We start from the raw sequence: 14,099 nt of genomic DNA, 5'->3' as shown, positions 1-14,099 counted from the left end.
CGAAGGTATTTAGCAACACAGCACGAAGTCTGATCGTAGTTGTTTTTGGGTAAAATTAAAAAGTAAGTAGTAAAAAGTTGGACCAAACCGCGGTTACAAATCTATATATTATAAATTGGTGGATAACCCTTTTCTAAGGCTTGGTACCATATTTTGGTTGGCATATGATTTTTAACTTTAATTTGACCCAGTGGACTATCCATTTTTAGGTTTGGTATCCATATTAAGTTTATAAAAGATCCATTTACTTATTATGACCCATTTTAATTATTATGACTCATTTTAATTATAGAAACTTTATAATACAATTTTAAATTTGAATTGTGTTATTTATGGTAAGTTTGTTTTTGAAAACCACTTATTGTAAGTTTTTAATACAAATTTGAAGTAATGTTTAAATTTTAACAGATCTATTTATAGAAATAATCTCATAAAATATATAACATAAAAATAACATATGTGACGAAAGTAGTTCTTAAATAAATTTATCATAATATGTAGATGTAATACATTTATTATATAGATAATTTAATCTTTCATAATCATATTATTCAATTTAAATTATAAATTTATTTATTTATTTTATTAAATAATTTTTGAAATCCCCGTATGCAAAGCACGGGCTATAAACTAGTAGTCTTTCTAAAACCCAATATATTTTCAACCGAATAAAAAACATATACATTATTCTATCTTTTGAAAATAGCTAAATACTACGGACATTAAAATATTTTATCAATTAAATTATTAGTTTCTTATGCAATCTTACTATTTAATATTTTTAGTTATTGCACTCTTAATATATAACTTCACAGCGGAATTAGATTAGTAAACTAGAAAGAAAGTAGGAGAAAACAAGTCTTGCTCTCTGGCAAGTTTTTGTCTGTTTATGTAACAGGGTAATCAGTCACGTAGTGAGGGTGCTCGAATCATAAAAATATGGCGCAATGTCAACGATCATTGGAGGATCTCTATGCAAATATTTCACTGGAAGATGAAGAGGAGGGAGGAGTAGTAGTTGCGAAGGCAGAGATGGTGGAAAACAAGCAGAATTTTGTCTTAATAGGCAAATTCTTAACAGAAAAAAAAATGTTATGGCATCTTAATGGAGACCAAAGGAGGGAATGGAAATACATAATCTGGGCGGATTCAGATATTCGTTTGTCTTCTATCATATGGATTTTCAGAAAGTTACGCAGGGAGGATCATGGTCTTTTGAATAAAGTATGCTTGTCACAAAGAAGATGGAGAGTACATATGATCCTTACTTGGCGCAACTACAAGAAACAGAGATCTGGGTGCATGTGTATGACCTACCTAGGGGTTTTTTATCAGAAAATACATTGAAAAGTTTGGGAGATTCCATTGGTAAATATATAAAGTCAGACCCAACAAATTTTGATGGCCTGTGGAAACCGTTTGCACGTATTAGGGTTCTGATGAATATCGTAAAACCATTAAAGAGAAGAATGAAAATTAAACAGGAGGGAGATGGTTGGAGCTGGATTAATTTCAAGTATGAAATACGGAGTAATTTTTGTTTTGTATGTGGTATATTGGGTCATTCGGAGTCTCACATTGTCTATGTAGACCCAGATAAGGTAATCGAACGAGCTTATGGGGTTTGGTTGAGAGTGCCTATAAAAAATGCTAAGATGAATATGGGATCGAGGTGGCTACGAAATGCAAATAATGGAGAAGGACAGTGGGCACAAAAGGAGAAACAAGGGGATGTCGCAACCATCGTGCATGGAGGCAGCCGAACGGAAGACAGGTTCATGGAGATGGATGGGGTTGTGCGCGATAATTCTGGAGATAATGGAGTAATCAGGATTATGTAACGTGATACGGGGGATAAAATTGATCCGAATCAATTACAGAATCAGAGGAATGATACTGAGGCGGGAAATTCAAATTCAAACGGAGGATTGTGCTAGACCCTAAAAGAAGGCGAGTAAATATAGAAATTAATGGCAAAAATAAAGGTGAAGATACTGTATCACAGACTGGGCCTTTACAGACTGATGGGTCATAAAATGATGGATCAAAAAATGAATTGCTGGTGGGTTCGGGACTCCAGGCCCACATCTCATTATGAGCCTTATATCTTGGAACTGCCACGGGCTGGCCAACTTGTGGGCAGTTCGATTTCTAAAAGAAATCAATAATCAATTTCAGCCCAACTTTATTTTTTATGTGAGACTTTAGTTAAAAAAAATAGAAAAAAATTGTAAAGACTTAGGTTTTGCTGGTTGTTGTGCTATAGATGCTCAGGGGCATAATGGAGGCTTGGCGTTATTGTGGAGAACGGAAGGAGGAGTAACTTTACGAGATACTTGCAACAACTACATTGATTTTGAAATTACTAATGATCAAATTGGAAAATGGAGATATACTGGATATTACGGCTTCCCAGAGAGAGTAAGAAGAAAGGAATCGTGGGATATGTTAAGAAATTTGGCAAATAAATCGGATCTTCTGTGATGTATCATAGGGGATTTTAATGATATTATGAGCGTGAAGGAGAAACGTGGGGTGAGAATGCAACCAAGAAATCTTATTGAAGGCTTTACTGATGCAATAGATGAGTGTGGATTAATTGATTTGGGATATGTTGGCGACAAGTATACGAGGGAGAAATCGAGGGGAGGAATAAATTGGATGCATGAGCGTTTAGATAGAGGGATGGCAAATCAAGCATGGCAAGCTTTATTTTCGTAGGCAGAGGTAAGAGTCCTGGACGTATCAACATCCGATCACTTACCTCTATACTTATGTTTGCATAGAAAGATATACATGCCAAAAACAAAAAGATTCCGGTTTGAGAATGTTTGGATAAAGGAAAATGAATGTCTTAATTTAATTAAAGAGTGCTGGGATAGGGAAGCAGGAGCAGATATATTGACGAAATTGTTAAACTGATGTGCGAAGTTGTAGGAATGGGGTGGATGGCTGGTTCAAGAGACTCGAAAGCAACTGTGTGAGTATAGAAGGAGGTTGAAATAGCTGCGGTCCAGACGGGACAAACAAGGGATAATTGAATATAAAGAAGTTAGATGGAATTACCTTTGTTTGTGAGAAAAACAAGAAATTTACTAGAAACAGCGAGCGAAACAATTCTGGCTTAAAGAAGGAGATCTAAAATCTCGCTTCTTTCATAAATATGCATCAACAATAAAGCAGCACAATAAGATTGGGAGATTGAAAGATGGAGATGGTAATTGACAAGAGGAAAAGGAAGGTATCCACCGAGTCATTACTGACTACTTTTCAAATTTATTCAAGTCCTCAAATGCAAATGTGAGTTTGTCTGAAAGGGAGAAGGTTACAGGTGTATCTGAGAAGCAAAATGAGGAGCTGATAATGCCTATAGTAAGTAATGAGGTTAAAGAAGCGGTATTCAGCATGCACCTGGATACATTACCAGGTCCAGATGGCTTTAATCCGGCATTCTTTCAGACGTATTGGAATATTGTTGGAAATGATGTAGTGCAGATTTCTCAGGTATTCTTTGATACTGGGAAGTTACCTATAGGTCTGAATCGTACTATTATCAGTCTTATTACCAAGGTTAAGCAGCCACAACAAATGACGGAGTTAAGACCCATCTCGTTATGTAATATACTCATGCGTATTGTTTCAAAAGTTATGACAAATAGGCTAAAGAAATGTTTTCCTGGTATAGTGTCCGATAAGCAGAGTGCGTTTGTTGAAGGGAGGTTTCTCACAGATAATGCCTTAATCGCCTTTGAAATAAATCACTATATTCGAAGGAAAACCCATGGGAAGATTGGAGTGGCAGGGTTGAAGCTTGACGTATCTAAAGCGTACGATAAGCTTGAGTGGGAATTCATAAACAATATGTTGTATAAATTCGGATTTCACCAGCAGTGGATTGATAGAGTAATGAACTGCATTACGACTGTTACATATAGCTTCATTCAAGATGGAGAGGTCTTTGGTGATGTACAATCACAAAGGGGGATCCGACAGGGAGACCACATGACACCATATATTTATATCTTATGCGCTGAAGGGCTGAGTGCCATTGTTCGGAGACACGAAGAAACTGGTCTGATTCATGGATGTCGAGCAGCTAGGGGAGCACCAGTTATCTCCCATTTATTTTTCGCTGATGATTGCTATTTTTTATTCGAGCAACAGAAGCAGAGGCATCGATTATAAAAAGTATGTTGGAAAGGTATGAAAGACTCTCGGGACAAGCTGTGAATTATGACAAGTCAAGCATCTGTTTTAGTCCAAATACGAAGGTAGAAAATAGGAAGCTGGTATGTGCAAAGCTTGTGGTCCCGGAAACAGATAGAGCTGGAAAATATTTAGGTATGCCAATGTATGTGGGGAAGAACAAAAATGAGGTGTTTGGTTTTTTGCAAGATCGAGTGGCTCAAAAATTGCAGGGGGGCAAATAAAAGTCCGTCGAAAGGTGGTAAACTAACCCTGTTGAAAACAGCAGCGCAAGTTGTTCCTAACTTTTGGATGAGTTTATTCTTATTACATGCTTCTATCTGTGATGGCATTGAGAAAAAAATGAATGGCTTCTTCTGGGGGCAAAAGGCTAACGATAAGGGTATTTGGTGGCTCTCGTGGGAAAATTTGTGTATGCCAAAGTCGGGAGGAGGATTAGGGATGCGACGCCTTAAACAGTTTAATACAACTATGTTAGCCAAACAGGGGTGGAGAATGTTGACAAGAGCAAATCCTTTGGTGTCAGATATTATGAAAGCTGGATACTTTCCCACTACGGATTTCCTAAGTGCTACTATTGGAATAAATCCTAGCTACATGTTGCGTAGTATTATGGAAGCTCAGGACTTAGCCAGGAAGGGGAGTAGGCGAAAAATTGGAGATGGTGCTAGTATGAAGGTCTGGCAGATTCCTTTGTTACCATGCGTAGAAAATGGTTGTTTAACAACTAGTATGCCAGATGCACTGCGAGAAACTACAGTTCAGATGCTGATGAATGAAGAACAAACTGGTTGGGATTATGATGTATTACTGATATATGCAATGTACGTGATATGAAGCTTATAACTCGAATCCCAATTCCAACACGGCATAGAGAAGACTCTTGATTTTGGATGTTGGAAAGAAATGGGAAGTTTATAGTTAAGAGCTGCTACAAATTGTACAAGGGGAACAAAATAATGTTCATGCAAGTTTTTGGAACCGTCTATGGTCTTTGCAGTTGCCAGGAAAAGTTACTGCATTTTTATGGCAGGTAAGTAGAGGATGCTTACCTAGAAATCATTCTCTAAGCATGAAAAGAGTGGAAGTAGATGTCGGGTGCCCTTGGTGTCATGGAGAAGCAGAAATAGATAGACATGTTCTATTTGATTGTGATTTTGCAAAAACGACTTGGTTAGGTACAGGATTAGAACATCTAATACAATCAACGCGGAATGAAATGGCATTTGAGGTGCTGACTAAAGCTTTTTCATTTGCTAATAGAGAGTAGTGTGTGCAGGTAGGGATGTATTGCTGGAGCTTATGGAAGCGTCGTAACCACTAGGTTTGGGAAAGGGAGAATGGATCAGTCTTTGGTACTAAGGCTGCAGCCATGAACTTACTGACAGACTGGAGAGAAGAAAGACAAGAAGCTGATAAGAAGATAAGTCAGAAAGAAAATGGCAGGAGAAAATGGAGTAAACCACCTTTGGGATGGGTTAAGATGAATGTTGACGCTGCGATATATAAGACTGGCAGCATTGGAGTGGGGAGTGTGTTGCGAGATTGTCAAGGGAGGTTTATCAGTTCTAAATGTACTCATATCCCAGGAGCATGGCAACCCAGGGAAGCAGAATCACTTGCGTTGAAGGAAGCATTATCATGGGCTCTATCAAGTAAATTACATCATTGTATTGTTGAAACGAATTCAAAAGTTCTTTAGTTAGCTTGCAAGGGTCAACAAGGGTAATCTTATTTTGATACGATTGTGTCGGATTGTGTTGATTTATTGAAGCACCTTGATAACGTGCTAGTGGAGTTTGTCTATAGGTCTGCGAACAATGTAGCGCATGTTCTAGCAAAAGCTGCATGTTCTGAGTCTGGCTTAGGGGAGTGGAATGTTACTCCTCCTGAATTTATTCATCATGTACTCAATTCTGATATTTTCTAAGTAATGCAAGTACATTTATTTCAATATATATATAACTTCACTATTATTATCATCCATTATTATTATATTAATTAAATTAATAAAAAAATTATAAATATATTTCCATCTCTACCCCAATATTGCTAGTTTCAGTATTTGACTTTGCAACTAATATACACACTCATAACTCATCTTTTAATGTCATAATTATGTTCATACATGTAAAGAAAAAATGATCAAAATAACTCATTTTTGGGATTTAACAGCCCAAAATACATGTATGCGGAGCTACCCGAAAACCCGCCGTATATGCATATCAAGCATGAAAATTCAATTTTTTAAACATTTGTCAAGAATATGCATCCCTAACATTACAGCTGACAATTCGTGTCATTCGTATACTTTCATGTCGTGTACTTTCATGTTTCGTGTAGTGAAGGGCAAGCACATACCCGACCCGTTTAGCATTCGTATACCTAAGGGTAAACACATATCCGTAACTCATCGTTTCGTGTTCGTTTTGTGTATAAAAATAAATAAATTAATTAATATATATATATATAATATTATATAGTTGGATATAATTTTACATATATATATTTATATATATTAAATATATATTTACATATACAGTATATTTTTGGATATATTTTTATAAAAATATATATGAATTTTGGGTCATGTTCCCTAACAATCATGTGTCAGGGAACTGTTAACCAACACATTATTTCCTGGCCGTTGGATTAGAAATCCAACGACCAGGATTTTAAAAAACAATTCGATGGTCCACGCTTTTTTCCGCGGAACGGAGTGGCTTCCGCGTATATTATGTGCGGAACGGGTAAAGACATTAATACCCTTAATTACCTTCTGCTACTAATATATGCGGGATTACAGTTCTCAGTTTTACCCGAAAAATAAACCCGTTTTACAGTTTAATCAAATAATCAGCCAACTGAGTTTGATTAATAGGCGATTGGTGCGATTTTCAGGCGATTTTCAGGCGATTACAACCCAATTCCATCCTGTTTTGTTGATTTCTCATTCCAGGTTCGTAATTTCATTACAATTAGGGACAATCTCGGGTTTTTAGGGTTAGGGTTCATAAAAATCAGTTTATGTATGTGTAGTTCCATTTTGTGTGTATTTTAATTCATTTTGTATGTATAATCAACTGTAATTGGTTCATTTTGTATGTATAATCAATTATAATCATCTTGTATCCAGATTTGCGGAAAAAAGATTATAACGTATATATATATACGTTTACATATACGATTTGTGCGTATTCTGATTCTTTAATTTTGTATATTTACGATTTGTGTGTATAAGATTTGTGTGTATTTTGTTGTTTCAACTTTATTGATTAATTTTTATGTAATTTTTGTGTAATCATATTATCGTTGATTATTTCCAGTTGATCATGATCAGTTAATCGTAATGGTTGCATTTTATCGAATATTGTTGACTGTGGTTGTGTCGGAATACATAATGTAAGAATGACTTGGTTGTGTTTTGTCGAATGATGTTGATTGTGGTTGTGTCAGAAAAGTAATGTGAGAATGTCTTGGTTCCGTTCATTCTGTGTATTAACTTTGGATCCCTCATGTTGATTGATATGCCTTGGTTGAGATGTAATAATGAATTACTGTTAAAATGTAAGATTCAGAGGTTGTTTGTGCATTATCTATAAGTTATTAGCAGGATGACACATGTTAAATATTGCGCTGGTTAATTGTTTGGTAATTTGGTGGTATATGTTAATCAAATACTAGCTGTAAACTCTCTTTTGAATGTGTTTTGGTACATGTGAATGTGATTATACGTTTGATTTTAAATGTGGAATGTCTACTTGAAGTATATAACGTTAAATTGTATGTATATTATTTTGGGATGGATAACATATTGCCGAGTCCAGTTAGTCATGACATTATCTTTGATAATGAGTATCATGTGAGTTCGGATGTTTGGGAGGGACATGAGCGGGTTCTTTGGAGTGCTATTGTGGGAACAGGAACATGCGTAGGTGGGTTTTGTCTGATGCACATAAGGACTTGTTGCATAGCATTGGTTTTGGTGTGTTTGCAAATCCGGGTGTGGTTTTGCAGAATGATACGAGGCTTGTCACGTCACTTGTGGAGATGTGGCGTCCCGAGACCAACACCTTCTTCATGAGACAGGGGGAAATGACAGTGACTCTGGAGGATGTTGGCTATATCTTGGGTTTACTAGTTGTTGGGCATCCGTTAGTTGGAGACGGTCTGGATAGTGCCTTGGGGTATTTTGCGAGACATTGGTTTGAGCCGTTGGATGAAGAGGAGGTGAAAGTGGCATGGGCCAGAGCCGGCATAAAGTACACGTGGTTGTATCAGATATATGGGACAGTTGATCCGGGTCCTGATCCGAGGAGGATTGCTATCCACACACAGGCATACTTGCTCATGGTTATTGGTTCAGTTCTTTTTCCTTCCAGTAGTAGGAATGTGGTGCAACCGAAGTACATTGAACACCTTCCCTTTTTTACGGGTGTCACGATGGTCCTGGGATTCTGCGGTTCTGTCATATCTATATAGGGGGCTCGAGCATGCGGCACAGAAAGGGGCGAAGAGGATTGCATGTTGTACATGGTTGTTGTAGTTGTGGGCATATGAGTGATTCTTGATTGGGAGACCTCTTCCTGATCCTATCAGGGATTCATATCCAGCAACTGAGTTCTGGGCTAGGCCGGTTGATGAGGTGGTAGCTGGGGAGGAGGAGGTGGAGGAGGAGGCGGAGGAGGAGCCTAAGGGGAAGAACGGGAAGAAGGGGAAGGAGGTGAAAGGGAAGCAGGGGAAGGAGGTTAGGGGGAAGAAGGTGACGGAGGTCAAGGAGGTTAGGGGTAAGGGTAGGGGAAAGGGAGGAAAGGGTAAGGTGTAGGCTGATGTTGTTCCTGATGATCCTATTGATGATGATGTTCTTGGTATCGGGATTGTTGTTAAGAGAAAACAGGCTATAGGTAGGCGTGACAGTAGATTGGTGCCTCATCATAGTTTGCCACATTATAGATGCGAGTTTGATGGAGTTGCAGCTGATATTGTGGCATGGACGCCATATGCCCACTTTCAAGAGGTGGAGGAAGATTCAGATGGGGATCATGACATATCGACTGAGGATTGGGAGGCTCTTTACTTTGGTCTTGCCAGGATTCCAGTGCTATGCTATGATGTTGTAGAGTATCAGCATTTTGATAGCGTGATGAGACAATTCAGGTTCAGACAGGGTATCCCACGGTCACCTGTTAACATGACAGAGTATAGGAAGCCTATAATTCCGTTCAATCCCTATGACTGGCGGGGTGTATGGTTTGCTGAGATTGGTGACTGGACCCGTTTTAGTCAGCACCTCGAGGTTGTAGTGGCTCGTCAGCCATACTCAGTGGATGACAAAGGCAACATGTAGTGGTACTCAGGCATTGCACAGATGCGTGTTGGGAAGCCACAACCATTGCCAGAGCCACAGTACATCACCCGGGAGTTGTTTAACAACTCCTAGGCATTTGACCTTGTAATTTTGTTATAATTGTTTCCCCCATAATTTTTAGAATTGATTCCTCCTTTGCATTATAGTAGCATCTAATTATATGCCCCAAATGTATTTTACAGATACAACAAGGTTTGGCTTGTCTACAAGCTATGGATAGCAGCATTACATCAAAATATAAAAAAATTGTTATTCCCTAAATAATACAACAAGAATTACAGAAGGGGGGTTGAATGTAATTCTAGCTACTTTTGAGATTTTAAAATTATTATAACTTAATATATATAACAGTGTTTGATTTGCAATAGTGCGGAATGGAAGAGTAATAGAAATCAAATCACTAAGTAATAAAATACAAGTTTTAAAACTTTCTGGTGGATTTGAAAGTATCCACCATATATATATATCATATTGAGAACTCTGTCAAGCTTATAATAGCTCACAACTGCTTTACAAGTTAAACAAACAAAACTACAGAGAAATTCTTACAGAATACAGCTTGATATGTTTCTCTGAAAATAAGCTTGCTTAACTTTTTTTTGTTCTACTGGCTACTCTTGGTTTATATATCACCAAGTTACATGACAGTAAGACAAGATAATAAAACAAAATATATCTAGTCTAACTCCACGCTGCTTCACTACTCTATTCCAGCATCTTTGAAAATCTTCACATTTGCATGAAAATGGTAATGCTTCTTTGTTCTCAAAATCCTGCTTAACAGGCTGCCACATTCCTTTTGCAAACACCCGACGCATGTGACTGTGTTGTCACTATCAACAGCTATTTTGAATATGATCATCCGTCAGGATTATGTTGAACATCTGTTGGGAATATGTTGATCATCCGTCGGGAGCCTTATAGATCATTCGTCGGGAGTCTATCTGTCACTTGACTCTATTTCACTTATACAGAATTACAAGACATCTCATATTTACAATTAGCCAACCTATTTTGCATATCAATCAAGTAGTCAACATGACTTAGAGGACCCTACACAATCTACTCGACTAAAACATGTTGTTTGCAGAAATATGCTACAGTTCTTATTTGTTACATAAGCTACACTCTCGATGAATGTCAAATTGTCATCCGTCGGGACTATAAAGTTCATCCGTCGGGACTATATTAGATCATCCGTCGAGAGCTATAAAATTCACTACGTCAAATCTACTAAGGTGTTTTGTTTAACTTATCATCAAGTTCACAACATATTTCTAACAATCTCCCCCAATTTATGTCTCCTGGAATTGTAGCCATAAATTAAGAGAAACTTGATGACAACAAAACACCCTAAATATACAGATTAAAAGATAAAACTGACAAGTGCTGCAAATTTATTGAAAGTTGAACAAAGCAAAGTGTACAGAGAGTTCTCAAAATCATTATCAAGGTGCTCCTCTAGTCTGAGCCGATGATTTCTATTTCCTTGATTGTCTGGATTTCTTCCCAGACATCCTGTTATTCTCTTCTATTTGATTCTGGAGTTTTCTATGAAATTCAAGTTCATCAGCTTTAGATAGATCCAGCTTTTCTTGCATTTACAATAGAGTCTCATTGCTAGAGATACTCAGTTGGTCATCCAGTCTGAAGAATCTTCTAACACCCTTGTTGTCCATGAATTCCATCAGCCAATAAGGCCTCAAATGCACTCTATTTCCTGTGAAGGGAATTGATAGAGTTTTTGGGAGTGCATCTTTGGTTTTATTGCTCCTTGATCTTCTATCTTCTTTAGGACCAATTTCCTTGCAGTTACATTAAAACCAAAGTTTTTATTGAAGGATAAGAAGACCTTTATCAGTACAGATTGGCTTTCTTGAAGAATCCTATGAAAATGCCATGTGATCTCTTCCCCTCCCTTGTACTTAAACACCAGTCTTTCAGGAAGATGTCTGTGAGCATCAATCCCTCTTATTTCTTCCAATTCATCCAAATAGAGGTTTAAATCTAAAAACTCCTTGATGTCAAAGATATATAAAAGATCTCCCTTGTTGACTATAGGTTGAGATTTGGTTAGGGTCTTGGTTCTGAGAGTCACAGGCTTAACCTTCTTGGTTGCTCTTATCTTTGTTTTCTTTGGCTTGTTGAAGATAAGTAAATTAAGCTCAGGAATTGGCAAACTTTCCCAGTCTATTAACTCATTCTTGGGAATTATAGGTTCACCATGAAAATTCTTTGTTGGATCTACCTTGAATTCCTTATGTGCCACTGAGGGCTTGGATGTTTGAGTTAAAGTTATAGACTATTTGGGAATGTAGTCTTCCATTTCCTCATCACTGAAGTCCAATTTCCTTTTGGAGTGAAGTTTGTATCTGAATTTTCTTTTCTGTGGAGGCTCATTTTGTATTTACTGATCCTGAGCTTAGTAATCACAGGTGGTTTTTCAGAGGTTTCAGTTGTAGCTTTCATAACTTGAAGCTTGGCTACTATAGCAGCTTGCTCTTTCTTCTGTTTGAGTTTCTTAGCATCTAAAGCAGCTTGCCTCTTTTCTTGCTTAATTCTTTATTTTTCTTCCCTTTTTGCTGATGCAAACTGAGGGTGTCTAGCCATCACAAAGATCTCTTTTCCATTCATGTAAATTTTGGCAATTCTCTTCTTTTGTGTTGAATCAGATGGATCTTTGTAAAATGCTATGGAGCTTGCCAACAGCTTTTTTTCATCTGGCTTTGGAGTCTCAATCATGAGATCCAAGGGATTCTTGTTTGATGACTTTGGATAGTTCTTTTTAGGCTTCATAATTATATTGACTTTTGGAGATTTGATGCATGAAGTTTGGCCTTTTTCCAAGCTACCTATACTCATTTCATTCACTGAGATTTGCTTGACTTGAGAGCGGTGATGAAAGATTTTTTCTAGTTTCTGTATCTGACCAAATTTCTTTTAAATATCTGCATAAATCTTCTTCCATTTATCATCTAGTTTCTTCTCAGCTGCTGCTACATCAATCTTTGTCAGTTTATCATTTGATTCCAGTTTTGCTGCTGCTAGATTGATGAGATCAATGCTATCCATAGCTGGTGGCTTAGTGAAAGCAATTGCTGGCACAATTACTTTACTGACTTGGATGTTGAGCACTTTCTCCCTCTCACTTGATGAGTCCCCTTGACTAACTGGAATGAGTGAATCTTTCTCCCCCTTTTTGTTTGCGTCAAGTTGATGAGAAAGAGGGAGTTCTGCAACCACTAACTATTGGAGCAGAGCAGTTTGAGCTTCCTGATTGGCAAGTATTTTGGTCACTGACTTTTCCACATTTGTCAGTCTGGAGTCCATGGCCTCAACTTTCATGTTCAAATCAGCTTCTTTTCTCAATCTCTGAGCTATCTCAATCATGGTGGTTCCAAGAAGCCTAGCATCCGACCTTGCTACTAAATCCTGTTTGACATCTGAAATTTCTTGCTTAAGTTCTTCCACATTCTGACTGTATTGGAGAGCCTGAATTTTGTGCAGTTGTAGAGCTTCAAGATGTGTTGTGAGTAACCTTCTTGTGCTGGCACTTGTAGATGCTTGAATGGCTGTTTGGGTGTCATGAATAAGTTTGAATAAGGTGGATTGGAGATGTGAATATGAACATTCTTTGGTTAGCATCCAGGAAGGGATATTTGCATCTCCCCCTATGCCCATGCTATCATCCCCATCATCCTCACCATCATCCCCAAAAGATTCTTCAGCCAATTCAAACTACCAGTTGTGGATGGCATAGCAGTGGTGGCATCCTTTGCTCTTTGCATTGAGGCAGTTGTATGCACCAGGTTCAACATTCTCTCAGCATCCTCATTGCCCTGTCCAGCTAGAGTTCGATAAGCTGGAATAAGATGAGTAAATGTCTTAGCATCCAAAGAGATATAATCTATAAAAGCTTGATATTCTTGCTGAAATAGTCTCTCTTTTTCTAGCTTCACTGACATTCATTGACTCACTAGCAATGGTTTCCACCCTTATAACTCCTTTACCTGCATTTATCTCATTTTCTCTCTTTTGTTGCATCAAGGGCTCCCCTTGGCTCACCACCCTCACACCCTCACCTTCACCTACTAAGGTGGAACTCCTCTCACTCTCTTTTGCCGGGATGGAAGAAATAGCCTGCATTTGTTCACTTATTTCCTCTCCTTTTGCCTGGATGCAACCCAGCCTCTCACTCATTTCACTCCCTTCCCTTAGTCTTAAGAGTGATTGTACAACTACTAACTCATCTACACTTGTAATAATTGTTGAGATTTTAGTGTGTATAGTGAGTACCGACGGATGAGAAACATCCATCGGGGTAGTAGTTAGGATAACCGACAGATGACTGCTGTTAGGCACTTCCATCGGGATACAATCACTAACTGACGGATGAACGATATCCACCGGAATAGAAAAAGTGACAGAGTTAGGAGTGGAAACTATTGTAGACTCTGTGCAGATTGATGATAATTTGGGTACAGATGTCTCAACAGTTCCTGAAAGAATTGGCAAGTGAGCCAAT

At 37.9% G+C, this 14,099-nt stretch overlaps 1 protein-coding gene across 1 annotated transcript; it reads left to right on the top strand.

Annotated features, from left to right (window-relative positions):
- The first annotated feature begins 8,133 nt into the window (after window positions 1-8,133).
- Window positions 8,134-9,553, top strand: LOC141665159 (uncharacterized). The gene is made up of 3 exons (XM_074471142.1): window positions 8,134-8,612; window positions 8,806-8,986; window positions 9,095-9,553. Exons 1-3 carry the CDS (start codon window positions 8,134-8,136, stop codon window positions 9,551-9,553), a joined length of 1,119 nt encoding a protein of 372 aa, XP_074327243.1.
- Window positions 9,554-14,099: the final 4,546 nt, after the last annotated feature.

Source organism: Apium graveolens, chromosome 6 (assembly GCF_009905375.1).
Source record: "Apium graveolens cultivar Ventura chromosome 6, ASM990537v1, whole genome shotgun sequence".
Classification (NCBI taxonomy): domain Eukaryota; kingdom Viridiplantae; phylum Streptophyta; class Magnoliopsida; order Apiales; family Apiaceae; genus Apium; species Apium graveolens.
Note: the sequence above shows the minus strand (reverse complement) of the source record. Positions and strands in the feature narration are given on the sequence as shown.

Bases quoted from the DNA above. Each gene is read 5' to 3' on its own strand.
- LOC141665159 (XM_074471142.1), top strand. From the start codon at position 8,134: ATGCGTAGGTGGGTTTTGTCTGATGCACATAAGGACTTGTTGCATAGC. The intron at 8,613-8,805 runs GTACATTGAACA...TGATCCTATCAG, and splicing joins AGGAATGTGGTGCAACCGAA to GGATTCATATCCAGCAACTG. The intron at 8,987-9,094 runs GTTAGGGGTAAG...ATTGTTGTTAAG, and splicing joins AGGTGACGGAGGTCAAGGAG to AGAAAACAGGCTATAGGTAG.